General features: G+C 38.4%; 1 protein-coding gene across 23 annotated transcripts in view; it reads left to right on the forward strand.

Moving 5' to 3' along the window:
• Positions 1–27,685, forward strand: part of adgrl2a (adhesion G protein-coupled receptor L2a) — a 174,556-nt gene that overhangs the window by 105,276 nt on the left and 41,595 nt on the right. For 18 of the 23 annotated variants that reach the window (XM_088393686.1, XM_088393699.1, XM_088393706.1 and 15 more), the window contains 4 exons: positions 1,510–1,684; positions 18,714–18,927; positions 25,656–25,765; positions 27,132–27,191. In XM_088393686.1, coding sequence (XP_088249812.1) covers positions 1,522–1,684; positions 18,714–18,927; positions 25,656–25,765; positions 27,132–27,191 — 547 coding nt within the window. In that variant the 5' untranslated portion in view covers positions 1,510–1,521. The remainder of the gene's footprint in view (positions 1–1,509; positions 1,685–18,713; positions 18,928–25,655; positions 25,766–27,131; positions 27,192–27,685) is intronic. The other 5 variants (XM_088393689.1, XM_088393692.1, XM_088393711.1 and 2 more) reach the window with 1 other exon arrangement.

Consider the following 27,685-nt stretch of genomic DNA (forward strand, 5'->3'; position numbering starts at 1 on the left):
TGAGGTGATTATGGTGGACTTAATTACAACTTTGTTGCCTAATGTGTGCATGCTGCATGTTTTCATGCCCGTGAAGTACTACGCTGTCTGGGAACTAGCAAACACAAAATAGATCAAACGCTTTGCAGCCAAGGAATATTCTCCAGTGAGCAGGAGCTGAATTTTTCTGCTCTAGCTGCACGGAACAGGCAGAAAGTTGTGCATGAAGGCTAACATTCAGAGAACGGTTGCAGACATCAAGAAGGACATAGCTGTTTTTGATCGGGTTGAATTTTTTGGAGGAGAAAACCGTTTCTAATGTGCCCCATTGCCTAAGTGCCTAAGTGATGCTACATCCTTTGGTAAATGTGCTCGACCGAGTTTAGCCCACCAATGTAAACAGGCCGACAAAAAGGGAGCTGTCAGTAGTGTGAGACGCCTGCCTGGACGTGCAGGTAGGCATTAGGTTTCATCCTGCATAGCCCCACTGGTATATCCATGACTTGGGAGGAGGCCATTTGCTTTTGTAGCGAAAGAGAGCAAAAACAAACATTCAAACAAAGTCCTACTAGTGGGACAGGTATGGATGAGATGGGGAGACAGGAATCCTGCTCGGGAGTGAAAGGGTGGGGATGCAGAGATAACTTTGTGGTCAGTCACAACAAAGACTGTTGACCATTTGCTCTCAAGTGTTTATTTGTTTGCCGGCGCCTCGGGGGTGGAAAGGCAATTTTGCTTCTTGACTTGCGGCTAGAATATCTGAAGCAGATAATAGTGGGGATACTGACTCGTGTAAGTCATAGATTGACCCTTTGTGATGATGCTGCAGATGTTTAACTGGTTCGGTGGGTTTTAAATATAACGTCACTATTTCACCAAACTGAAGATGTTGAAAAACATGTTGGGTCGTGTTCACTAAGCCGTATGATTTTCGCATTTAACGCTGCCCTCAGCTGATTTAATATTTTTCGTGCATGTGGATACAGAAAGCGGTGGAGCTCACAGTTGGCCGCTTCCTATCCGTTTGGCGTGTTTTCACTCTGGGCTCATGCCAACGCTCTGTCGGAAAGCGAGAGTCGAATTGAATTCGGAGATGTCTTAATAAATCAGCATCATTGTAAAATCTTTGTGATATGGCTCATGTGCTCCTGGGTGGCAGGCATGGGCTATGATATATAGATGGAAATTTTAAAAAATATTATAGTGGAGTGAGATCGAGGGTTGATAAGGTGTCACATCCCTCTTCCATTAGTCACAGTAGGGTTGGACAAGGGCGGGCTCTGTCTGTTTGACAGTATTGGTTGCACCCATATCTGGCCGGTTAGGTGGTCCTGTTTCCAGATGCCATCAAAGGATTTCCCCCCTCTCACAATTATCGACTTCATGCACTTATTTGGCAGTTTGTGTGGGTTTGCAAAATGCTCACCCCCTAAACCGAATCCAACTCACATTTTGGAGACATCTTGTAGTAAATGTGCCTACCATTTGACCGTCAAACTGACGTTCCTTCTCGGTGTCCTCCCCTGACAGGTGAGAGGATCAATGACGACCATCTCTAAGATCGTTTGGATTGGACTTTTTCAATCAGAAGCTCTTTGTCACAACACAAAAAGCTGCAAGAGACCACCAACGTTTGGCGCCATGTGGAAACTACACACCTTGTGCTGGTTTATCATCACGCTGGCGCAAGTCCACTCTACCGAGGGTAAGTGCATGTGAAACTCTTTGAGACTGTAAAAACCGACCACTTTGTTTTCATACCATTATTTTATAGCATCCTGTGAATGTGTGTTTCAGGCTCACTGGCAGTCAGGCACTCAGTGGGGAATTTTCTTTCTTATAGACTTATTTAGGAATTCTCGAATGAGCAATGAAAATGTAACGCTCATGCTGCTCCTCTGAGGTCCCACAGTGCATGTCTAAGTAATGTGGCTCTGAGGACTGTAGGCTCAGGCGGTTGGGGATGATCGGGAGCTCTTTCATTAGCCGGTATATCTCAGACAAATTGTGATTTGCCAGAGATTTTCTGCTTGAGAGCGCCAGTTGTTCCCAGTGGCATCAGAGCGGGATGCTTTTTTTAAAATTTCAAGCCCAAATGTTCTGTGTTGTGGCCAGCGCTCACAGATTTCACACCTCAAATACGTTGATGTTTTAATCATGGTGCGTTTTAGCTTTGATTAAATCAGTCTCGGTTGTATCCTAATGGCCAAATTTATATGTCTAAACTGCATATCATAAACACTTTCCTCTACTTATTAGACTTTAATCACTGCAGTAGCGGTGCAGCACTCTGGTAATTGATGATTGGTCTAAACATTTTTTGCTTCTGTTTAGTGTAGTATATCAGAAGAACCATTATAGATTTGTTTTCTTTGGTGACAACTGTTTTAGCTCTTGCCCAGTCTTCCCTTCTGGGGATTTTTAAGGAGTCCTATAATGTGAGATTATTGAAACAAATTGGTATATTAATGCAACATGTCATATAAGACACCCATGACATACAATTTATGTTTAGTTTATGTCATCTAGCTTGGATTTTTACATTCACACAATAAGTGGAGTGTGTGGCTGGCTCCTTTCAGCTTCACTGGGTTTGGCAAACACTGAGAAGCAGAATTTCATCAATGCTGGCAACATACATCATCTTACGTCTCACGTCATGCGGCGATAAGAGTTTGCAATTTTCCAGGCTTATAATGTGACTACACCTTGAGCAAATGAAGATTGTTGGAATCTTAGAGAGCTTGAGCTCTTACCTGGCACTACATGGATTCTTAATGCGGTGGTAGACTACTGTAAATCTAAACATGTACATAAGATAAACCAAACACATAATTATGGCAATCATGATGCTGGTCTCAAGGTTGCATAGTTGTTCTCTGACATGTATTGCTGACATGTAAACGAGGTTTGCAGAAAACAAACAAACTGTCAGAAATATTTAGAAGAAAACAAAAAGCAAGTAGAAATCACAATTATAACATTCAATGCAGTTCTCAGTCAGTGACACTGTGTATGTGAGTGTGAATTTTTTTCTGTCTTCATATGTGACTTGTTGTGTTTTCAAAATTGTGTCATGTCCAACCCCCCCTTTTTTTTTCTTTTAAAGGCCAAAACTTGAAAAGTAGAAAAGTTTGACAGTCCTATCCTCTGCTAAACTAACATTTGTCACATTTTAATAAGTAAAGCTTGTTTGACGTACATGTGGTTGTAAGTAGAAATATGCAAACTCTATTAAATAATGCACACTCAGTTTGGCTATTGATAACATTTGTCATTATTGTTACTTTGCACCCCCTTCTTTCATGTCAGTCCCATTTCCCATCTCAGCTGCAAAGATCAGTGCTGAAACAGTTCATTACAAACAATATCCCCAAGTCCACACGCTTCATTAAACTGCGTCTATGCCTAATATCTTTTTAATGCATTTTTATAATTGAATTAAATGAGTTAGTGAAATGTTGTAAATAGTTTGAAGTTAGTATTCGGAAGGAAGACACACATACAACATTATTCCTTTTGCTGAAGGCCATTGTGTTGTGACCTCCAATTGCAATGTATGTCTCATCCTCCACGTCCAGGGATGTCGCTTGGATTGCGGTCCACGTGTATATGTGTCTTTCATCTATATTTACACAGCTGGTTCTCTGTCATCCCGAGCCTTTCATCATATATTCCTGCTTTTGTTTTCCTTCACTACCTTATCTAGGAAAGAAAATGTGCGTCTATATATCTACAGCACAGAGCTAACAGACAAGTGAATAGCTTTTGTTTCAGAAATTTGACTACACTAGAGGTGATTTTTTTTCTTTCATTTTATGGGATTAAGTTTATATTACACTAAAATAAGATAAGAACATTTAAAAAAATGCTCTCCCTTGCAGAAATTAATTGTTATTAATATAGTCACATGTATAAATGTAATACCACCTTATCCTTTAAAACTTAAAATATGCAATTTTGCCTTACATGTTTGAAGAGTACCTATTACGACCAGAAGTATTTTCTTTTTCTCTTGTCATATCCACTTTTAGGGTACTACAGATAGCACCAAAATTTCATCACCTCACTCAGCGTGTATTCTCGAGCTTTGCTGTGACTTGTGTTTCTGGGCACATTGCACGGTGTGACTGTACAGTGATTGGTTGAATTTTTTGTCACTATTTATGCAATCATTGGGTGTTCTTCATACAGATCTAAAAGAACGATTTAGAGCTCAACTGAAACGGCATTGTCTGGGAGGACATTTGGATATTGATTTTAGACTGCATACCAGCAAGTGCACATCATGCTGTGTGATAATAGAATTAGGAGATAGTATTACTTAAGAGGCAACACATTCTCTTTTCTAATCACAACTGTTGAATTTGATCACAAAGCATTTTAACTGTATTTCATATTCTGACCTAAATGAGTATGTATGAGGTCAGTAGTGATGGCATCATCGCTGTGTTTGTAATGCTTCAGGATTTGGACTAATCGTTTCTATATCTCCTAAAAACCTTTAGCACAAATTGGGGTGTGAAGTTGACATGGGTGTTTACCACAAACTGATAACGTCTCACAAAGGACATTCTTGCATTCCGTTGTGGGAGGGGTCAATGTCTTTGTATTTCAGGCTTGACCCATACCAAAGTCGAGATTTCTCAATAGCACTGAATTTGACTTTCTTAAGCTCCCAAGTGACATACTGACCTGTTGGAATGCCTCTTGATAAATCACAAACTCAACACAGGTTTGGTAAAACATGCGTTGTCTCAGGGATAATCAAACTTGAGATAAAAAAAAATAGTCCCTGTTTAAATATTAGAGAGCAAATAATATAAGTAAAGGCCCCTTTAATATACCTTCCATCTTGAACCTCTTGAACCAAATAGTATCATTCCTTTAGGATACATAAAATGAATGGCAGTTTTCTTTTATCTTTTTTTTTTCTTTTCTCAAATAAATCACACATACCCTTTAGAAAGCACAAGAAATGTGTATGTAATAAACAAAAACATCCAATGACCAGATAAATACTATCCAAAATACCTGTTAGAATGCCATAAAGTGAAGAATAGCAATAAAGTACTAATAATTCAAATAAACACTAACAATCTGCTTTAAGAGACATTCAAACATCTCTACCATTTAACCAGTAAAACACAAATAAATAAACTGTTTCACAGCTTCAGTTTTAGGAATGCAGGTTTGCCAGCTTGTTCTGAAAGCCCTGGTTAACCTGACTGTGCTGTCTGAAAACAAAGGGAGCTATGTAAAAGGAGTACGTAAATAGGAGCGGTAGATAGTAGATGAAGAATAACTGAACTGAAAAAGAAAGCAATACAAAACAGCTTTGTGAGAAAGCCACGGTGAGTTTCCTTTCAGAATGTCTTTTGTTAGCAAACTATACCACAGAATACTCCCAGAAAATAAAACATTCATCAGTCAATATGCAAACACAAATCCACTCATTCTAGCAAAGCAAATGTCTGCATACAAATATTTCAATTCATAATAATTTAAAAATGCCGAATCTCCACTTGAGCGATTGAAAGTAATGCTCATCTTCAAAAGTCAGAATATTATTCCTGTGCTCACACAGAGGAGGATAAAAAGTTTGCTTTTCAAAGGATTGCACAGATTTATGATGAGCATTCATTGTTCAAGACTTAACATTTGCACATTCTGGATTGCGCACAGCACAACAAGAATTTTGACAAGAGTACACTTAACAAGTAATCGAATTGTCTGTCATGGAAGTCGCTCAACTTTGATATGTAATCGTAGGTTCATTTCCTTTGTCCTCCTGGTGTCCTCTGTGGCCGTTACCATGGCAACCTAAGCAAATTTAGCCGAAGATGTGATTTACAAAAGAATACTGTCATGTTTTGGTAATGTGTAATGCAGTGATGATTTCCTTCCGTAATACATGATTAAACTGCCTCCCAAGTCAGCTCGTGTTTTGTAGCCAAGCTGAGAGGATTTGTCGACCTCAGGAAGTGAATAACAATTCACACTTAGCATCAGCAGTGTGTTCTCTTCAAAGGCTTTGCCTAAGATTGCTCGAATTATAGAGTGGAGCAATGTTTCTGTGTCAAGGAGAAGGGGGGGGGGGAGAGTTGCCACATGTCAGACACACAACTGAGAATCAATCAAGAAAAGATGTGCTTCGTTTCTCTGCTCCTGGTGTTTTAAAGTTTTTCTAACAGTGAACAATCAGAATAAAATGTAAGCAGTTGATAAATTACCATTGTGGCTTTAAAGGGAAACAATAATACAAATGGGATTTGTCTATCAAAAAAAAACATGTAAACTACGTCATTAGGTTTGTGTAACTTTAATTGTAACTTTAATTGTTTTATTTAGTTATTCTGTATCTCTGAGGTGATTGACATGTAAATACTTGTCATGATTAAAAGCTTTCAGAGATCAGACTTTTATTTCTTTTAAAACATTTATAGTAACCTAACCAACTAACCTTAACCCCTATCCTCCCTTACATCAACCCCTGTTTCTTGTCACAGCTTCACTTGTTTGCAGTACTTGAAATTTTTCAAGGACAATACAGAAGGGCACCTTTAAAAGTCCTTTCTTTTTGGATCACGTGAAAGCAAAGGAGAAGAGGCTTTAAACCTTAATCTCAAAGTGAATGGAGTGAAATAGACAATCAGGGTGTCTCAAAATGTAATTACTGGAAGTAAAAGCTGAGAGCTTAATGCGAGCCAGAACCTGTAAGAAAACCATCTTGCGCCACCCACTGCCATGCCACAATTTTCTCGGGTAGTCATAGCTCCTGACTTCAAGCAAACTTAAAATTGCTCATAAAATGGTTTTTAAATGTATATACAAATAAGTCCATTAAAACAAAGCCCCAAGTCCAGTCAATAATTTCCCTTTAGGAGAGGCTGTGTTCTGTTACCCTATACAATCTTTTTCTATCTTTCCACCAGGCAATTTTTTCTCAGCCCAAAAATGTTTCTAAAATAAAAGCACAATATTATCTGTCAAAATATTATCTTGTGGAACCTTAGACATTTTCTGCTAAATAGTACAAAAAAGAAAAGAACCAAGAGCTTAGTTCCCTCACGGTTTATGACAAGTTTCTGTTGTGACTAAAGTTACAAACTTGTTTGGGTTACTTTTATAGAAACACCATAAAGTAACTTAATTGTGTTTTATCTGATGAGAACTAAACACAAGTTCCTGAAAAAACTGGAAGCCTTTAAACAACACACGACAACTTGTGTCTTCAGACCGTGCAGCAGCACACAGTCTGTTTGGTGTCAGATTTGTAATGTGGCCTCTGACCTGGTCTACGATACTGAACAAATGTATTTGGTATTCTGACATCAAGACCGACAAACAAGTTGTGTAGTCTGAGTTTCTATCTAAACATTTGTATCTACCCTAAAACAGTGATGAATCACTGGTGAGTCAAACCAATCCTGTTATTTTGTCTCTGCTTCTCTCGCTTGCTGTCATTTGGGTTGCCCATAACCAACTGTTGAATCTGGATCCACATGGTGCCAGGCAGGCAAGGGGGCCTTGTGTACGAAGGCCCACCGTGCTGTCATGTCTCTTTCATCACCAACCGGCTTTGGAGATAAGGAGACAATGAGCAGTGGCAAGGTGTAGCCACAGCCCCTGGGTCTCCTCCCTGCTGAGCACTTCAAATCCTCATTAGGATTTTCAGCAAAGGAAGGAGGGATTTTGTTGGATTAGTGCTTTGTCACAGCTGGCCCCAGGTTGGTGTTTGTCATGCAGAGCATTGCAGAGTGCTGACGTACTCCCACCCATGCCAAACACACACCTCTTTTCACCTGGCTACTAAGGAGAGTAATGCCACGTTTGGCTTGAACTAACAATTTCATTCATTGGGCTACACTACACATGTTTTTTTTTTTTGTCAGAGGTTGTGAAGGAAACATGCCGACTGCACCACTTTTCAAAACCTGCAGTTGTTGCTCAAACGTTACAGCTATGCTACTGATTCATGAGTAGTCACCTGATACTTTTGTGTGACAAAATGAGATAAAACATAAATCTGAAGAATGTAAATCATATTTTTGATTGTGACGAGACATTGCCTCAGCCTTGCGTTTCCTCTTCTTTTATTAGCATCCTGTCTTTGCATCTGGTAGTGCAAACACCAGGTCAGGATTTATTATTTAAAACCATACAATTGCGAGGTACCACACATTCCAGTAACTTGTGTTTTTAGCTGATGTGTTAAGACTGCCTTTTGTACTTATTTATGCAGAGACCTTGCCAAGAATCATTCATTGGCTGTTTGCAGTCACCTTCGCGATCTCTTGTTACAGGAAACAGTTTTCTTTTAACTGTAATGTTCGTGAGTTATTACAAGGACATTACAAGTGGTGTCTCATTGATACCTTGATCCTTGCCAATTTTCTTGAGTTGTTGTTGTTGCTTGTATAATGAAAAGAAATTGTGTGTGGCTGTTTGCTTCATGAGTCTTGTGGACTTCTCTCATACAATACAAGATGACTGATCATCAAAATGTAGCCACAGCTCTAATGTAGTCCTTAACTGGAGAGTCTTTGTGTGAAGCTCACCTTTTCCCGTCATTCGCTGGGCTGATCCTTGTGGATAATGGCCATTCATCCAAGTCGCAGAAGGTCCTCACTGGGTGGGATCTCTGGGGCTCTTGATTAGTCATCTACCCTCATGCTTTCGCCGTCGGCCTTGTATTTTACCGTTATGCTTTGTCTAGTTTTGGTTATGCTTAGATAGAATCATGTGGGTTCCTTACAAATATATCCAAAGCAATCTGTAAAAACATTTTTTATCACCCACTGAGTCTCTTCTCTGAATCCCAAAGACAGGAGAAGATGTATGACATCACCAAGGCAGTGGTCTTGGGAAATTATACACAGTTCTTATAACAAATGTTTTCGATGCGGATCTACAAGATGAGCGGAATGTTTTATGATCAGATTTTTAAATCAACATTGATATGCTCTCGTTTTAAAGCTGTGCTCTATTATAATCAAGATTGTGTAGGTTTAATTCCGTTGCATCTTAGAAAAGAATAAAGCTCTGAAACAAATAACAACATATAACCCACTTTTAAAACAGAAGTGTTGTGGACATAAAAGGCAGCAGATCTACCTCATTTGATTGCCGCTCAAGTCCTCTGTGGAAAGGGCAGATGATGAGAATGTTTTTGATTATCCAGTAGATGGTATTTCAAAGCACAACCAGCATGGAGGCTTCGAGACCGACAAATGAACTAGCTTGTTTGGTCAAAGGGCAAATAGAGCTGACTTTCTTTTTTGCTACTGTATCATGGTGGTAATTTAATGTGACTGGACTGCAGTTTCGAGTCATATGAAGTTGCAGTTTTCACTGGTCATCATGGATTGTGCTAGCAACCGACTGGTGCCAAGAGTCAGTCTTACACCGCACATTGAGCTGTGATATATCAAATTATAATCAAACTGCAAATTTTCTGAAGTGCTGTTATTGCTGCACTCAATTTACGAGTGTTTTGAGATATGAATCGTCAGTGTTTTGGGGGAATGCTGAAACATGGCATTTGCATTTATTTCAATGGGGAAAGATGATCTTCCGATAGCGTGTGTTTTGCCTTACGTGCAGTTTCATGGAACAAATCAAATTAATCTCTTTTAAATGTAACTAGTCTCCTTTCATCACACTCATACAGCATTTTATGAAACAATTGAGTCCCCTGGAACCTGAGCTCTTCTACTTCTAGCTAATTCAAGCAGGTGTTCAAGGGAGATGCTTTCACTGCAGATGAAAGGCATTTTGATCTCAGTATGTGAAAGTGCAATCTATTTTGTGTAGTGTTAAAATAACAAAATAGAACTGAAAGATGCATATTTTACTGTTTTTTTCTGATTTAAATGCAAGATATCACTGCTTGCATTTACCAGTGTCCTCTTTGTCCTTTTGCTTTCCTTTGTACTGATCTAGAACGGCTATAAATCCAGTTGAGGCTCCTGTAAACGAGGGTTGTTAGAAACGTGGTCGTAAATACAAAGGATTTAGATCCAATGCCTTTCAGAGGAAGTCTGAGTTGCCATTTATGAAGATTGTTGAGTAATTTCCTTGCCATATGATATAAATGGGCACAACTGACTCAGGGGAAAATTAATGTCACATTAATACTATATATATATATATATATATATATATATATATATATATATATATATATATATATATATATATATATATATATATATTTTTTTTTTAAGTGTTTGTAATTGGATCTAAGAGTCTTGTTCTAAATGCTCTGAGCTCCAATTTGGATGCCAGTGTCACTCAGAGCAGATTGATACTGCTAGAAGTAGTAATTCAAGAGGATAAGTCTGCAGTGATGGAGTTCATCGTCCCATACCTGTCATGTTTCCTTCTTTAGACAGCAAACTAGTTCAAAAGAACCTCTGCCGGTTGAATCTACAGTAAGTAGTTGGATCAACCTTTACCTCAATTCCTTCCAATTGCTTCCAATTGTGACACAGTTGATCAAATTCACTCAATTATTACAAAATAACATATTGCGTAAATGTATGCAAATATTATTATAGTTGTTATAGTTGTGATTACATATGAACATGTTAACATTAGTCTCAATCCAAGTGACCGTAGGCTGCCAGGGAAATCGAAGTTATTTTAGCTCATTATCCCATTTTCAAAAGTCACCATTTACTCAAAGAGGTCGTGAATTTCTAGTTTGGTTGCTGTCAGCTTTAACTTGTCAGGCCAGACCATTTGTCCCCTGACAGATCACTACGTCTTGACCCCCAGTGTGACTCAGCATTTGACCTTGTGAGTCATTATGACCCCTAAGTGTGTCCATATGTCAAGGGCTTGGCTCTCTTTTCTTAAGCCCCTTAAGTAAACTATTGTCTGAAGAAAACAGCAATCCAAGGTTTCCCATGTGGTAACATTACAAATCAATACTAATAGAGTCAGTCATCTTTAATTAACTGAGATAAATGTCCATACTAATATCTCAGTGTGGTGGGATTGTTGTTTCTTGTTGTTGCTTTATCTTAATTTTTAATGATCACATATGGTTTACATAACACTTTAAAAATCCAGAAACCAGTTTGAATGAACCATAACCAGAAGACGTGACAGGGTGATGGCAGGAAACAGTTGCAAGACTGTGAATAGGAATGAGAAGGCTTAATCTCCTTTCGCACATACTGCAAATCATAACTCTCTCAAACAGAACATTTCTTTGTAGACTGGACATAGACCATAATTTGTCAATTTCTCACTCCATGTCATGTCCATGTGTTTAGAGACGTCTACTCATTGTGACTGTGATCATTCATCACTTGTCTGATCATTACACAAAAGTCCAAAAACTCAATGAATTTGAATTTTTCAATATCACAATATGTCCTAAGAAGATGGCAGCAAGTCTGGACTCTAGACTGAAAGGGAGTTGAATTAGGTGTGGTAACAGTGGCGTCCTCAGTGGGCTGGTCAGCAGACTTCAATGGCAAGTGGGGGTCAGTCGAAACACTAGCTGAACAAATGCATACACATGAGAGTGGAGTCTCATCTAAGGAGGTCCTACTTGAGGTAGTGCACTTGGGGAATGCAAACCAAGCAGCTGGACCTCGCTCATTTGTGTGTGTGACCCACTGGGAAATGTTTCCTTATTGAATCAGGGAGCATCAAACGCTTCATTGGAGCAGAGAGCGAACCGAGTCGGAGCCGCTCGGCGTATATGAGTCTATTTTTTTTCATCATTTGGAATGGAAACAATGGCAGTGAGCTGGCAAACGCATCCCAAATCTAATTTGAAAAGTCTTTCAAAGAAAATATGGCTGACATCCTTATCACATTTAAACTTTTAATATGAGGTGAAATATTGTTAGTAATAAAGCAGCTTAATGAGGTCATCTTTGAAGAAACACTTTAATCCTTAATAATGACCCATTGGTTCACTTCACAACTACAATTTATAAATATATATAAATAAACAATTGGCCCATTTTATATTTTCTTGACAGGGGACGTGCAAAAAGTAACTCAACAGAAGTATTATTTTCTTAAAGTCTTAAATAATACGGACAATATAAACCATCAAAACTTACTATATCATGACTATACAGGGACACTGCTATTTCTGGTACGGTCACCATAACATGGCTCAAGGTGCACGCACAAAAAAGTGCAAAATTATCACAAAAACATACTGGTTGTCCATCTTCGCCAAGGATCATGGCACATAGCAACATATTTGATGGTCATTGCAGCTATTTCATTACAAGAACATGTCCTTGTCTTTTTTATGGCCTAAAAAGCACTCACTCACGCAAACACACACACACACACACACACACACACACACTGGCTGGCCGGCCTCAGGGCGATCCGATATTAGGGTGAGATGACAGTGTATGCTTGTGAGAGTGCAGCCAGCCGACATGTGCTGATGATGGGAAGTCAATAATGCATTATGAAAAAAGGGGGGATTTATGACCTTGATGAGCCCCATTGAGTTTAATTAGGCCTAAAGGTTGATTTACATACAAGTTTACATGGTGCTTCACCAGGCTGTGTATTTTCATTGCATTTCATCTCTACTGCTAAAAAGACATAATTTCCTCTCGGATTAATGAAGTAGCCAGTTACGACATTTTTTTGTCTGGAAACAAAGACAAGACAAACCCTAATGTCCCTGTGAAGGACCTACATAAGATCATTTTCTACTTAAAACAGGGCTAGATTCAGAATCGCATTCCCTCATAGGCTTTTGTGCCCTAAAGTGCTTAACGAAGAAGTGGAATTGGTTGGTAAGAAGTACCCACCAGGGTTCATTTTTTGGGTAAAGAAGCCCACCTTAACACCCAAAGTGTGTCCTGGCAGAGAAATGACAGCATCTATTTCACAGTCATGTACCTATATCAAAGATGCTCTTGATAGCCCCCCTGCTGTTGCTATGGAAGTAGCAGAAATGTAAATGAACTGGAGGGACTTGGTTGGTGGGGAATACAAATGAGCTTCAAACACTTGTTTCCTTGCTGCTCTTTGCCTCGTTGTCTTCTACTATCCACTAGAATCGTGTTTTTCTCTTGCTGTCTTTGCAAGTACCCCCCCCCCTCCCCGTACCTTTCCTACTATAATCAAAATTCACACATTATATATGAATTAGGGCTCACAACAACCCTACACAAGTATAACAGCCAATGAAAGACAAGAAAAAAAATATCACTTAACTCAGATTTTCAATTGCTTTATTGACTCGTTTTTTCCAGAGACTATGCCGGCACCAAGAGTTTTTGTTCTGCAAACAATTTTGGCAAGAAGTAAGATTTCAAATTGGAGGGGGCCAACATATACATTAGTTTTTGTGTTTCTGTTGTTTCGCTGTTTTTTTTAATTTTTTTTAATGATTACCACAACCATTCTTACGAGACTTTTTTGTAAGAGAAGTTGGGGTACCACATCTGTGTTTGATTTATATTTAGATATTTTATATTTACAGTATAAATTTGCCGTACAGTATACATTTAAACTCTACCAACCAATCCAGAAAATGTCATAGTTTCTGTCTTAGAAAAATGCAGCAAAATGCGTCATATTATGTAGATATCAATGGAAAAGAAATGTTATAGCTCATCTGTTGCAAATGGACAAAAAAAATATTTCGAAACTGGCGAGTATGGCACTACTAAAGTGAATAATGAATAAGTTGGAACAAACACTACCAGTGTAAGTAGTGCTTGTCCTTCATCTGCCACACAATAAACAGCCCAAAAGGAATGTTAAGAGAATATGTTTCACAGTAAAGTAACAATTTATTTTCTACAATAGGGAATGCAGCCCACCTCATATCCTGCTGTTTGCGGGATATATGAAATATTTTGTTCCTTCACCCCTGGGTAGACCTAACTTCTGTTGTTGTAAAGGATATCTGTGGATTATAGAGTCAGCTCTGTGGGAAGAGTCTTAACTTTAAGGTTTCTTTTCCCAAGTGGTTGTCCTTTACTTGTACCATCGAGAAAGGCTTGGGGGGGCAGAACTTGGAGGACTCAAGCTGTGTTTCCTGTAGTTGCCTCACTAATGCTGTGGGCCACATTATTCTTTCACCTCAAATCCAAGAGACCTTGGAAATTCGAGTCTACCAAATAATAGCTGGCCAAAGACAGATACTATTTTAAAAGCAGCTGTTTTGCACTCACCAGAAGGGAAATCAAAGATTTAGGCTAACAGTAGACGACAAGCAGCAGGAGCGTCTGTGTCACACTCGCGACGAAAAAATTATCTGGTTTCCCATCAAAATAATCTGAGGACCTTTGTGCTCTGGCCACAGTGACGGCGGCAAGGGTAAAGGGCTGAATAGGCCTTTTGATCAGCCTTAAACCCCGGACTCTGTCTGGAAGCATGGGTTACTCAAGTTACAAAGGGTCATTTTAATAAGAAAACCTTTACTGGGTGCAAGTAAGACTAAATAAAAGGCTGAATAATCACAGATATTTTTTGTGTGTGCTGTTTCAGGTATGTTTGTGAACATCAAAAAGTACATTTGGGATTTTTTTCTTTTTATATTTTTGAGAAATTAAGATATTTCTAAAATATTATCGTACTATGCATGTCAAGCAACTGTGCTCAGTAGAGTGAACTACGACTTGTGCTGGGAATTATATGCACAACTTTTAGAATACACTTTGGCGTTGCTTGTTTTGCGTTAAAATTTTTACTGTGTATATATAGTACCTATTAGAACTGTGCATGGTCAATCTTTTTTTTGTTTTAGTTAGCACACACACCTAACCCTGAATAATAGCATGTATGTGTTTTCCTTTAATTCGTACGTGACTGTTTTAAGCACATGATACTCTTACATTGTTTTCCAAAACTTTTGTGAAGATCCATTTTCAGATGTCTGTGTGTCCAGGCTCCAAATTATTCTCATGTAAACTAATTTTTTTGTTAAATCTCCAGTATGTTCTGAATGCCCTTGGTACGTATGTGCAATTTTAATGACTTGCTCTATGTAAGTACAAGGTTTAAAGTTTCTACATGACTGATGAAAACCCTAATAACTCCCTATTCCTATGAAGTGCGAAGGTACTTTGCTCATTACCCCCGCTCCAGTGACACTCAAATAGTACCAGATGGTCACTTTGCAATTGATTTGCCCCATCTGCATAAAAAAAAAAAATCATTATTATATTATAGCACTAAAGAGACTGTGCATATAATGGTTTTGTCTTCCATATGGGAAATTCTCACAGTTCCTCACCCGCCTATTCCATATTGGTCTAATGTCATTGCAAAGGTCACGCACGGCAATAAATGCCCGCTTAGGAAGCTTTAAATTGAGGTTCCTCATTGGTGCAATAAAGTGCTATAACCCATGGACATAAAGGTCCGTTGCACCAATCAGAGTCAATTACCAGCATGTTATAACAACATGCGCAATAAGCAAATGTCTAAAGGTTGAGTTGTCAAATTGTAAACTACAACGGTACTTAGAAGAGCAGACCTTCACCAATGAGGATCATCTTAAACTGTTCATCTTTATAGATGATTGATTCATACATGTTTTCTAACAAATTAAGGAAAGTTCCCCTTCCTGCCACAAAGTATTTTCAAATAAGTTGTTTTTTATTACTTTTATTACTTATGACAATGACATGTCTACACACAAGAGAATATGAATTGTGGATTTCTAGTAAAGTTACCAGTATGAGAAAGGAGAAAGATTTGTCCCAATAAAGGCACATTGTATCTATTATGGTTGTCTTACATGTATCTGCAGTGTTTTCTCTTACTTAAATTTGTCACCCATCTCTGTCTGACTGAGAGAAGCTGAAATGCTTTTCAAGTGCTGGGATGGATGAATTGACCAGAATACTTGATTAGGAAGCATGTCGACAAAACCACGATAAGGATCTGGTCGGTTATCTCTCTGCTGCACCATGTTGCCATGGTCACAGCACTGTGCTTTCTACCTAATATGCTCCTGAATATGCATTAGGTTTTTGCGGTTTAATAGATGCATATAATTAGATTTGACTAATCGATTTGTCAACATTTCTGCTTGGAGTCTTGAAAAAATAATTATTAACATGTTTAAGATGTACAGTATAGAGGGTTTACTATTATTAACGAAAACTTGTGACTCACTACTGTGCACGATTTGGCCTCAATAACAATTGTTTATGATTCCATGTGTAAAATAAGTCTTGCTTGTATGGCTCATTTGCATTCTCAAATTATTTGATTAAATGACACAGTAAGTGTTGGATTTAGGTTGGATTTAGTGTGATCACACACAGTGATCAAATTATCCTGTTGTAATTGCGATTCATGAATATGCCAGTCCTAGATTGATGGTGCTGTGCTGTCTTAGTTATTTTCTGTGTATAAAACAGAGATGTGAATTGCAGATGTGTAAACGCAAACGCTGTTCTACAATAAGATGTGCAAGACCACTAGAATAGTTAGGAATCATACAACCACAGTCAACCAAAATCTTGCTTTTGGACGGGTCTGTTTGGAAATTGAAACAATGTGAATAATGGGAAATAAATCATTTGTTCCAAGTCTTAAACTACCACCATGATAAAAAAAAAAAAACATTATAAGCTGCAGAGGCAAATCTACCTAAACTTAATCAATATAAATTGAAATGTGACATCACTTATTGCAGCTATCATGTCAATCTTGTGGTTAAACAGGCATAATACAATACAAGTGGTAGTCATGTATTTATTCTATGAATGGTTACAGCTTTGATCGAAATTGCTCTGTGTTGTGTTCACTGTCCTGTTGAGTTTCTGGTCCACACAGTATTCTGGGAAAGTAGTACAGCAATGGGTCTAATCAATGGAGAGCAGCTTTTGGACAATAATGCACTGAGACAGCTGGAGAATTAAGTGCATTTCGGGGACATACCAATTCTTCTAATGTCTGGATTTTGACTCAATAATCAAGCATTATTACAGGGCTTGTCATCTGCGTGGTTGGAAATACATCATCATTCCCAAAATACATGAGTGCGACTAGTTTAGTGTTCATAGGTGTCAGTGTATAGCTGCAGTCTGCTTTCCTACTTTAGTATGACGACTACATTAGTTTGGAATAATAAAACCAGAAAGAGAGTTTTCAAAGGCCCTCGAGTGATTTAAGTATTTTAACAGCTATCGCCTCACACTGAGCACAAGTGGGTTTGACCGCCAAGCTGGAGATCAAACTCAAAGGTTCCTGCACATGGTAAAAGAGCCTTAATCACTTGCACTGAATGACCACAAAGAGAAGAATTTGAGGGAAAGTGGAAAGTACACCCATACAGTATACTGGGAGCAGAATTTTCAGGAAAAAAAAAATTGAAGTCAAGCTCTTAGGGTTATGCTGCAATAAGCATCGGACATGATGCCATCGTTTAGTTTAGTGTTGGTGTAAGATGTGGCATCGTCTGATGTACTTTGCTTTTACACATTGCACTGTTTGCTTTTAACCACGCTGGCATGAAGTCAAAATTGGATGTCGACAGCTGTTCCTAACCTGGCATGTCTTCATTTTTTTTTCCACCCGTCACACGAGATGTTTGTCATGAGCCAACATGTACACAAATAAATTGTTTAGCACCTGAAGCGTTTTTTGACTCCAGCGAGAAAAGGTTACCAAAATAAATATATACCAATGTTTCATTTCTTTTGGTCACAAGATTTCCTTTAGAGAAAGCCAGGAGAGGAAGAACATATCCTTTCTTGATTAGATGCCCCTAAACAAATGAAGAGGTTAGCTCGGCTATGGCAGCTGCCCCCCGCCATACAAATATACCCTTTGTTTACTCTAAGCTCTACTCTACACTAAGCACCTTTAGAAGAAGAGCTTTCACCTGATTGGTACACAAATGGAGGATCAGGCTATAGAAAGTGACATTTATCTTCTTTTATAAAATACCACGGTAGCATTTTCAGGTTAGGGCCACAATTCAACAACTTAATCCCCCTCCCATTGTAACATAGCATTTAATCAGACAAAGATAATTGTATTTGTGCTTAATTGATGAAGTAGCCACTAGGGTAAAATAAAGTGAGCCATTCCAAGTAGTTTTAGTCGGCCTGAAGTCAGTAGTTAAGGCAACTGCTGTTGCAAAAAAAAAGTGCTTTGTAAACACAAGCAAATGCAAGTATGGATTGGTCTCATTTGTACCGGTGCCAATGAAATACAGCAAAACAAGTGCATGCAACCCAGCCACAAAAACCTCATTAGAGAGCCTGCAGCTCTGGAATATAGCTAGCACACTGGCATTTAAAGGGAAAAAAAAAAAGGTAACAGATGCTCAAAATGGGATATTATGATTCAGTGCTGCTCGTGGTTTTGTACAGAGGAGCAGCTGGTGATTTGGTTAAGCTTTATATCAATGTGCTGTAATACTTGACGACATGGTGCGCCATGCGTAACCAAAAATGTTCTCAATTTGGAACTTTACTTCTTTATATTCTCTTTGAAATGGGCTTTTTGTGGCTTGTTATTGATTTGGATTATTTCCCACCCATACTCAAACACCATTAGTGCTGCTGGTGATACTCCTTCCAACAAAGTAAATTAAATTGCATACAGTTGATTTCATTTGTTTTTACTCATTTTTATAAAGAAGAAATAGTGCAAATATGTTTTTCCTTGTTCACATCTGTCTCTTACATATTGTATGGTGTTTCTCAATGTCGACCCACTCCGCATTGATTCTCGCTGATAAAGCTCTCTTTCCACTCCCTCAGGGTTCAGTCGGGCTGCCCTGCCATTTGGCTTAGTACGAAGAGAGCTATCTTGTGAGGGTTACCCCATCGATCTGCGCTGTCCAGGAAGTGATGTCATAACGATCGAAAGCGCCAACTATGGACGGACAGATGACAAGATCTGCGATGCCGACCCTTTCCAAATGGAAAACATCAACTGCTATCTTCCAGAAGCATACAAGATCATGTCACAGAGGTAAACTTGAACCTTATAGTTGTAGAAGTTGCAGTTTACGTGGGTTGCTCAGAGCAACACACTCTGGATTGCTGTCAACTGTTTAGGTTTTATGCTTTGCCCCTTGTATGTTTTTTTTTTCTAAATCCCTCTGCTTCTCTTGCCTCAGGAGGAAAATCTTTAACACGGTTGCTGTCCGATTGATTGACTCCATCAAAAATAGACTGACTCAGTTTAGCTGTAGAGCTGGAGGAAAAAAAAAAAAAACAGGCAGCGCTATCCCATCTGCAAGAACACAAGAAACATTTTACAATTCTATAGTAACATCTGCAATATACATCAGGGGTCACATTACATTTAATGTTTTAATATGTAATGAATAATCATTTTAAGATTTAGCTTTTTTACAGCACAGATTATGGACCTAACTCCAATTGGTGGTTTGGCTTGGTTCTTCATATCGCTTACATGCAAAGCAGATGATTTAGTGTCTGTGTGTGGTGTACATGTATGTTCACATGCAACTCCTGTTGGGTTCCATTGCCATTGCTGTTAATGTGAGCCCTTAAACATGAGAGCAGTTGTCACACTTGGATGCCGTTAGAGGCAAAGTGCAATGGATAGATGACCTTTGAATGCCACTGAGAGATACCGGATGGTAGAAGAACGTCAGCAACTTTGGTCAGCCGCTTTGGGAAATGAAGACACAAAACAGCAGAGCTCTTGTATGCACGAGGCTTATTGTCAAGCCCTGTTTGATGAAGTCAGATAGCTGACTTACGTTGTCTGTCTTGAAAGAGAATTGTCTCCCTCCTTTTGCCCCTGCGCATTACGGAAAGCTCAACCTCACTTGGACAAGAAAAAAAAAACAAACTGAAGCACAAATGCTGCCCAGCAGGAGCTGCCTGTGAAACAAAGTGGAACAGTGTTGTTGAAATATTTTTAGCCTGTACCTTTAAAAGAAGGATCAGGTTGTATGCACTTCCTGAGAGTGCCAGAGGCCTTAGTAATGTCAGTTATTTTCAGTTTTCAAGTCCCACTGCAGAATTACAGTGTTTACTCTCTGTTTGAAAACTGCAGAAATGAAGTTCAGAGAACCCTGAATTATTGCCCAAAAATGAATAACAAAAATTCTACCAATATCACATTTCTTGAGGTTTTGCAAGATATTTCATCACTGACGAGTCTGGTTTCATACTATTATTCATTAGATTTTTTTTTTTTTGTAAACCGACATATGATATCTAAAAGCAGTGCAAAAACTTTACTGTTATTAAAACAATTCATGATATCGCAACAAGCCACAACTCAATTATGATTTATTAGTTGATTGCCATATAACCTAAAATGTCAAGCATAATCAACAGAACATTTGCACCCATGTGGAAATCTTTGTTCACGTTTCCACGTGTTTGGAAAGTGAGGAGAACTGGAATGAGACTTGGTCATATTTGATAAATCATTTTGGCGCTCATATTGGTCGGCATATTGCATTCATGAGCACAATGATTTAATGAAAATAGCCTTAGGACTGCTGCGGCTCAATTAGAACATTCACCTGCAAGCAATTAGTGGACTCGAGTGGCTGATAATCTGGACATGCTGCATGAGGGTACCATTTGATATAATTAATATGGCGATAGGAAAATATGCAAAGAAGTGTCTTACTTTGAGCATTACATCTGATTATTGTTATTAAAATATTTTTATATTTATGGGTTCAATATTTAAAAAAATGTAGGTGTGAGTAATTCAAAAATAATCATTTCTGATGCCGCTGATGATTTATTGGCCATGTTTGTGAGTAAAAGTCCAATTTATTTTCCTTGCTTTATTAATGAGGAAACTTCGACAGTGCTGCTTATGCTCATCATTTCACGTTCATACTTTTGTCACATGCAGACTACATGCATTACCACACGTCCATTATTGAAAATCACATTATCTTAAAAGAAAAAAAAAATCAAAAATTTCTGTTGGGGATGCTTGACACGTCTGGCAAGATTACAAATTTTGTTTTATCTCCCCGTCAGTCCTGTGGACTTGTCCATTAGCAAGACTTGCGTTTTAAACCACAACAGTGAATGAGCTGTTTCCATTGTTTGCATGAATAGATTAATGCCTTGAACTGAGCAGAGTGCTCACCCCATTTTCATTTTTTTTTTTTTCTGATTGCTGGTACCCGGATAGAAGATAAACCTTAGATACAACCCTAAACATTTAAAACATTATGTATTGGTGTTTTGAATTACATTTTTTTTTTTTTGTTCACCTACGGACAAGAGTTCATTTGCATGCTTCCCACCTGAGTTCATAAGATCACTTTCACACTTGACCAAATGAACCGCACTGCCAGAGCAATCACACTGGAGTTTATTTCAAAGTGAACCAAACCTGATTAGTGTGAACAAAGCCTAAAGGCAAGTCTTTATTAAATCCCACTGGTTCTTTTGAAAGATCTTGCCCTCCAACATTTTATAACAATCCCAGTACAAGGATGATGGAGAAATCTAATCACCTCTAATCAAATGATGAGGAACACAATTAGGGCAGGAAAGGTTCCCATAAGAAATGGGAAGATGTCTTAAGTGTCTCTAAATGGTTCCGCAGATGAAAAAATTTACAGATGTGTACATTTGACAGTTCTGCATAGTATTAAAATGAATAATTTTTAAACAGATTCTTGCCACACAATAGACAGAAGGAACTGAACTCTGTGAATATTTTATGAATATCTCTGGATATTTTAGGAAAACCATCCTCCTTTTTGTATTTGGTGGTTGACGCTAAAATGTCTGATGAAATACAATACTAATAAGTGGCTTCCATTGATTGATATGTTTTTAACTAATGAGCTTCATTGCAAGTATTCAATAGCAAGGGCATTGATTACTACACTGTAACACGGTCCAGACGCGCCATGCCAGCAGGTCATCGTTTTTGCATGGAGTGACTCGTCCACATAAATGATCAATGTTGATAGCTTTCTAATAGATGAGGTAAAACTCATCAGACCAATACGTCTTGGAGTTGACATAAAAATCATTAATAATTAAAACATTCAACAATGAAACATTTGCCTTTTGATGAAGGGATGTTATATAAATACAAACGTTCACATTAGGGGGTGAGAAATGTCACACTGCAAATCAAAGGTGTAATCATCAATGTTTTCTTACCCTTGTCAATCTTTGTAAGGCAGTTGAGGAACAAAAATGATAGTGTTCACTCTATTTATATCAGTGACAGTGGTGCTTGCACGGCCCTCTGAGGAGCTCCATTGTTACCGCCTGACAGCACAGTGTCTCTCGCGTATGCACGGCGAGTTTTATTTAAAGCACAGCGGATAAACATTTCATAAAGATCCACATGCAGCCAGGCTATTGCAGAGAGCCGTGCGCAAGTCCACGGGCCATGAACCTGCCCCTGCTTCTTCGCCAGGGTTTCTTTGTGGGTAAACATCTATTACCCATAAAATAAATCACCTATGTGCTCAATATTGAAAAATGAAAACTAGTAGTCCCAGCACATAAACACAAGCACATGACAGGAGTTACGTGTTTGTGAAATGCCTTAGCCTGATATCACGTCAGACCTATGTTGAAAGCAGGAGGCTAATTGTTAAATTCTAATTGGCTGTTTGGTGCAATATTATTGGGTCACCCCTTTAGAAAATAGTCTGACCATATACTGGTGTTGACGGTTGTAAGCTAGGCAAGAAAATATTTTGCATCCTGTTAATAATTGTTTTTTTTTTTGTTTTGTTTTATTTTGTTTTTACTGCTGGCATTCTGTGCTCCTACAAATTATTTTATTTTTCAGTGGCCTGCCTACAATCAACAGGCCAGCCCCTTGAGAGAGATCTCTGCTTTGATAATTATGCCTTGAACCTCATCAGCATTACAGTTAAAATGAAGCGAGACAGGTCACTTTGAGTTGAACAGACGCTAATTTGATTGAAATTCATACCGGGAGCACTAGGAAGTTGACTCTTCCATTTTCTCTGTTATAATACCCTCACTTAAGACCCTCTCTCATATTGCTGCAATGAAATGTTGTTCTTTTTTTTTATTTTTATTCATAACTGCTTTCTTCATGACCTCCAAATGGCGTCTTAGGATATTATAGACTTTTGAGGGATGGAAAATTGAGCAGGGGGAAGAAACTCATCTGAGATTCTCCGATTAAAGTGCATCTTATCTGTATCTAAAATATCTGCCTCACATGAGAAGTAGCAGATGAATCAAATGAACGGCATTACATTGTGCCATGAAGTGCCGATTTGGGTTGCATTTTTTAGAAAGGAATTTTTTTAACAGTTGCACATTTAAGATTACTTTTCTCATTTCATGTTTACATTTGTGCTATATAAAACAAGAATAATGCTACGGTGATGACAATGCAAACAAGAAATTGGTACAATGTTGAATGAAAGGAATATTGTAGTAATTTTATAAATAAAAAAAGTCAATGCAATATATATATAATGCAATGAGGGATACAGTAAAATAAAAATGTAGAGTAAAAATAATGGCATGTTAGTACATCTCTGAGGGCTTATTTTATAAGAATGCAAATAAGTATACACCGTAAATTTGCAAGCAGAAAAAAGACCAACTATACATCATTCTTAGCTTCACCATTATTAAATAGCTGTATTATTTTGCCAGAAGAAAACCCAATTATTAATTAAAAATAAATAACTGCCTTTCCTTTTATTCATTATGCACATTATTAATTAGTATGTAGCCTCAGACGATCAAAAGAGACTCACAGAAATCATATTGTACATGTATTTAATTCCAGTGCACTCTGAGACCTGTGCCCTGGCAGGATGAAATACTGAACTTTTTATGCTAAGAATTTCAATTACATGCGTGATCTCAAATGGAGGCCCAAGACTATGCTGGAAGAAGTCATTAAGCCTTATTCAATTGGTCTCAGGAGAAGCCCAAGATTTCCACAGATGAGACAAGCTTGGTCCCTCACTCCCATAGATCAGGGCGCCTGGCTCCACAGCTCCAAAATGAGGCCAATACATCAGAAACCTATCAACACTTACATCAACATTGTTTCACAAGAAATGGGAAATGCCGCCCACCAGCTCCCCTCCAACCCACCTCCAACCATCCTCTTGTTTAACACACATAGCTCTGGAATGTCGGCAAGGCTCATTAGTGTCACCATTTTTATTTTTGGTATCATTCTGTTTCATGAGCCAAATGTAAACTAAATATGCATTTTCCTGCTCCCATTGGAATGCACTAGATAAACACCGTAATTCACATTGCTCCTGTATGATATGCTTATGCATGAGTAAAACTGGCAGAATCATGAAACTGACCGTATAATGTATACTATATAGCAAGTGCCAGCAGAGTTGTGGCATTTTACGGACCTTTTTTTTTCAATAGATTGAGGATGATATGAATTCATGAAACACGCTTGCTCATTTCCCTACAAAACAATAATAAAAGTTAGGGATGTGATCTAGTACCAAAGTAATGAAGTGAAAGGAATATACATACACAAACCTAGGGTGAAGAAATACTGTAATAATATATCTTGTAATTCCCTGCAGAATAACAATAGGTAAATTAAAAAATGTTCTGTCAGAAATAAGAACAGGAGGGTGTGAAAAAGCTGTGAAACAAAAACCCATAATTTAATTTATTAAAAAAATCCTAAAAATATAATTCTTTATCCGTCAATAAAAGCCGACTTGCGCCCTTAAGGTTGTTTACCGCAACGTGTTCATGAGTTTCTGTAAAAATGCACTCAGTGAGACTCAGTGACTCTTCTCCTGCATCCCCAGTGACTTTGACTGTAACCAACTCACCTCTGTTCCAATATACTCCCTAATATTATATTAATAACATTTGGACACAGAGCAATGATGCGGCAGCAGCTTGGAAAAAAAATGGAGGAAAACACAATACAAGGCAACCTATAATAGACTTTTCATTGATGTGCTGGGAAAGATACAACTGTTATCTATGTCCCTGCTAAATCAGCAGAACACAATTATTGATTGGAATGTTCACTTTGTCAATAGAATTTTGCATCCCCTCAGTACCAAAGATGACTTGCTTGGAGTATTGATGCAATTATCATCATTTTACCTGCTACAAAAAACTGGACATTTATATACCAGACATACACACATGATCTTATCCCACACAATGTCACGCTTTCAATCACCATGTTATTGACTGTCTGGAATGTAGTTTAGAGATGTTTTATTTTTGTAATTTCCTCAGATGTCTTAACTAAAGTCTCTGTCTCTCTCGCTCTTGCTCTCCCTTGCACTCTGTCTGACTCGAGGCAAGTAGACGCCAGCGTCATGTGATGGCCAGACTTACTTCATTCTTGAGCCAACATGCAGATCTTTCACCACTGTACACCACTTGAGTTAACTAAACCAATGAAAATACGTTTAAAATGAATAAATAAAACCAGTTCAATCCACTCAGTTTTGGGGAATAATTCCACTTCTAATAATTGTACATTTAATATAAAATTAGTTTTGATTATTCAGTACCTCAAATTTAAAAAAATATATATGTTTACTCAATTAATAGTCCACAAAGTGACCTGGTTCTGTTAAGATACTTTTACTCAATACAATGAAAATAATACAGAAATATGTGGAACAGAGGCAGCATGCTATATGTGACAGAACATTTTATGCCTATTATCGTTTAAGATGCACAACTTGCATCTTAATCCTTGCTATATTGTCTTCACAGATGCAACAATCGGACCCAGTGTATCGTGATTACGGGTTCCGATGTCTTCCCGGACCCCTGTCCGGGGACATACAAGTATCTGGAGGTCCAGTATGAGTGTGTGCCCTACAGTAAGTATAACCCCACTCTCACCCCACGTTCATGAATTGAAAAGTCACCCTCCAACCCCGCCATCACCCCAGTGCTTCTGTCCTTATAGTTTCTCTCACATCGTGACACATCATTGTCCCATTTCCTGCTACAACCTTGTCCTTATTGTCTGCTCTCTTTGTCTGCAACACCTTTCAGCGCCCTTTTCCTCTGTCTCGTCTTCCATCCGTGTCACGCCATGAACTTTTCATGATATATGACCTGTAAGACATGCTGGGTCTCTTCTGTACTCGCCTGTATTATTGATGTGGTCACCGTGTTTTCAGCAGTCCAACGAGCCGGGTTATGAGTTAGCAGAACAGAGGGGAAGGTGGAGGAAGTCATGCTGACTCTCCATAATGGCAAGAGAGTGTTTCATTACTCTAGCGTGGAGAAGTCTGTCAGGCAAAAGCGCAGCTCACCTTGATGGCTTCATACACGTCAATAAAACAGGTGTGGAGGCATGCTAACAGATGTTCCATTATGTAAGCGAGCAGAACGGCTGCACTCATAAGTCAGCAAGATAATCTTTCCGACGAGAAGATATTGTCAGCATTTAGTCTTCTCCTGAGTTGTAAAATATTCATTGCCATTCATATCCCAAACAAAATTCAGATTGCCCTTTGCATTAAAAATCCCCTTTTGTCCTTTGAGCTGCCATGTTCATTTGCAGTTTGTGAAGAATATTCCCCCAAGTAACCTTTATAACCTGATTAACGACAGAGATTTACATGAATTGCCAGACAATCAGGTGGAACTGGAATAATTGGAGGGGAAATGATGGGAAGATGATATTTGGTGACTCCTCATTCCTCCGATCATTCATTTTTATATGAAAGGATGATGGAAATACATGCCACAATGTAAATATCTCCTTATCCTAAAAGGTTAGCATTGTTCATTTGTGTTAGTATACCTGCCTAAGATACTCATTAGCGTGAATTCACATTGCACTGTTGAACATCATTAGGTGACCTACACCTTGACAACCTAAAGGTCAACCTCTCCAAAGCTTGAAGAGCTTGTTGTTAAAAAGAGTAACCGATAATGAGTTTTTTGGAAGCTGAATTCAGATGAAGCTGTTAAAAAAATGGTCTGTTTCACATCTTTAGTGTTAGTCGCCCACCTCACTACTACATAGATCGTCTTGTGCCACCTTAGGCAGATGAAACAGAGGGATTTGCCCGAAGGCGCACTCTCCTCCGCCCACTGCTAACTTAAGCCTCTTTCTTGCTTCGATGACCAAGGGCTACAGTATTTAATAGAACCAACAAAAGAGGAGACATTTCATTCTTAGCAGTTTCAGTTTGTGCATGTCTGTAGCACCATGTTTTTGCCTCTCAAAAGGTCCATGCCCACCCAGAATAGGAGCAAGAACACAGAATGTGTCCTATCGCAACTGCCCTGGTAAGTCTTTAGTGTACTCCCAGTGTGACCACCACAACCTGCCCGCACAAGCCCAATGTTTCCCTCTCAAGTCCGACTTGTGTTTTGTAAAATGTGAATTGTTTTGTTGCTCTCCTCAAACCTATCCTTGTTTCCCAAGTATTGTACACACAGACACACATACACACATTTTTGTACTTTTCTTTCTGATTGGCCCCCAATGGAGAGACTTCCCTCAATCATTTAACGAATCCTGAAAAACATTGGAATGGAACCTCTAAGGTCGAACAAATAACATTAAGGCACTCTCAATTGAATAGTGTTGGATTTTCCATTTCCTTTTCTTGTCAAGTAAGGTGAAAACTTTTGTTTAATGTTTTTTCTGCATCAGATTAGTATTTTTTTTCGTATTTTTTGCCGCATTTAGATCTTAGACTGAGTAAAATTTACTATAACAGTGGCATAGGAGGGATCTAATAGCATGCAGTCTTGTGCTGTTTGCACACAAGGCAGAT

The sequence above is a fragment of the Syngnathus floridae genome, chromosome 13 (assembly GCF_059516105.1).
Source record: "Syngnathus floridae isolate MCC-2025c chromosome 13, RoL_Sflo_1.0, whole genome shotgun sequence".
Classification (NCBI taxonomy): domain Eukaryota; kingdom Metazoa; phylum Chordata; class Actinopteri; order Syngnathiformes; family Syngnathidae; genus Syngnathus; species Syngnathus floridae.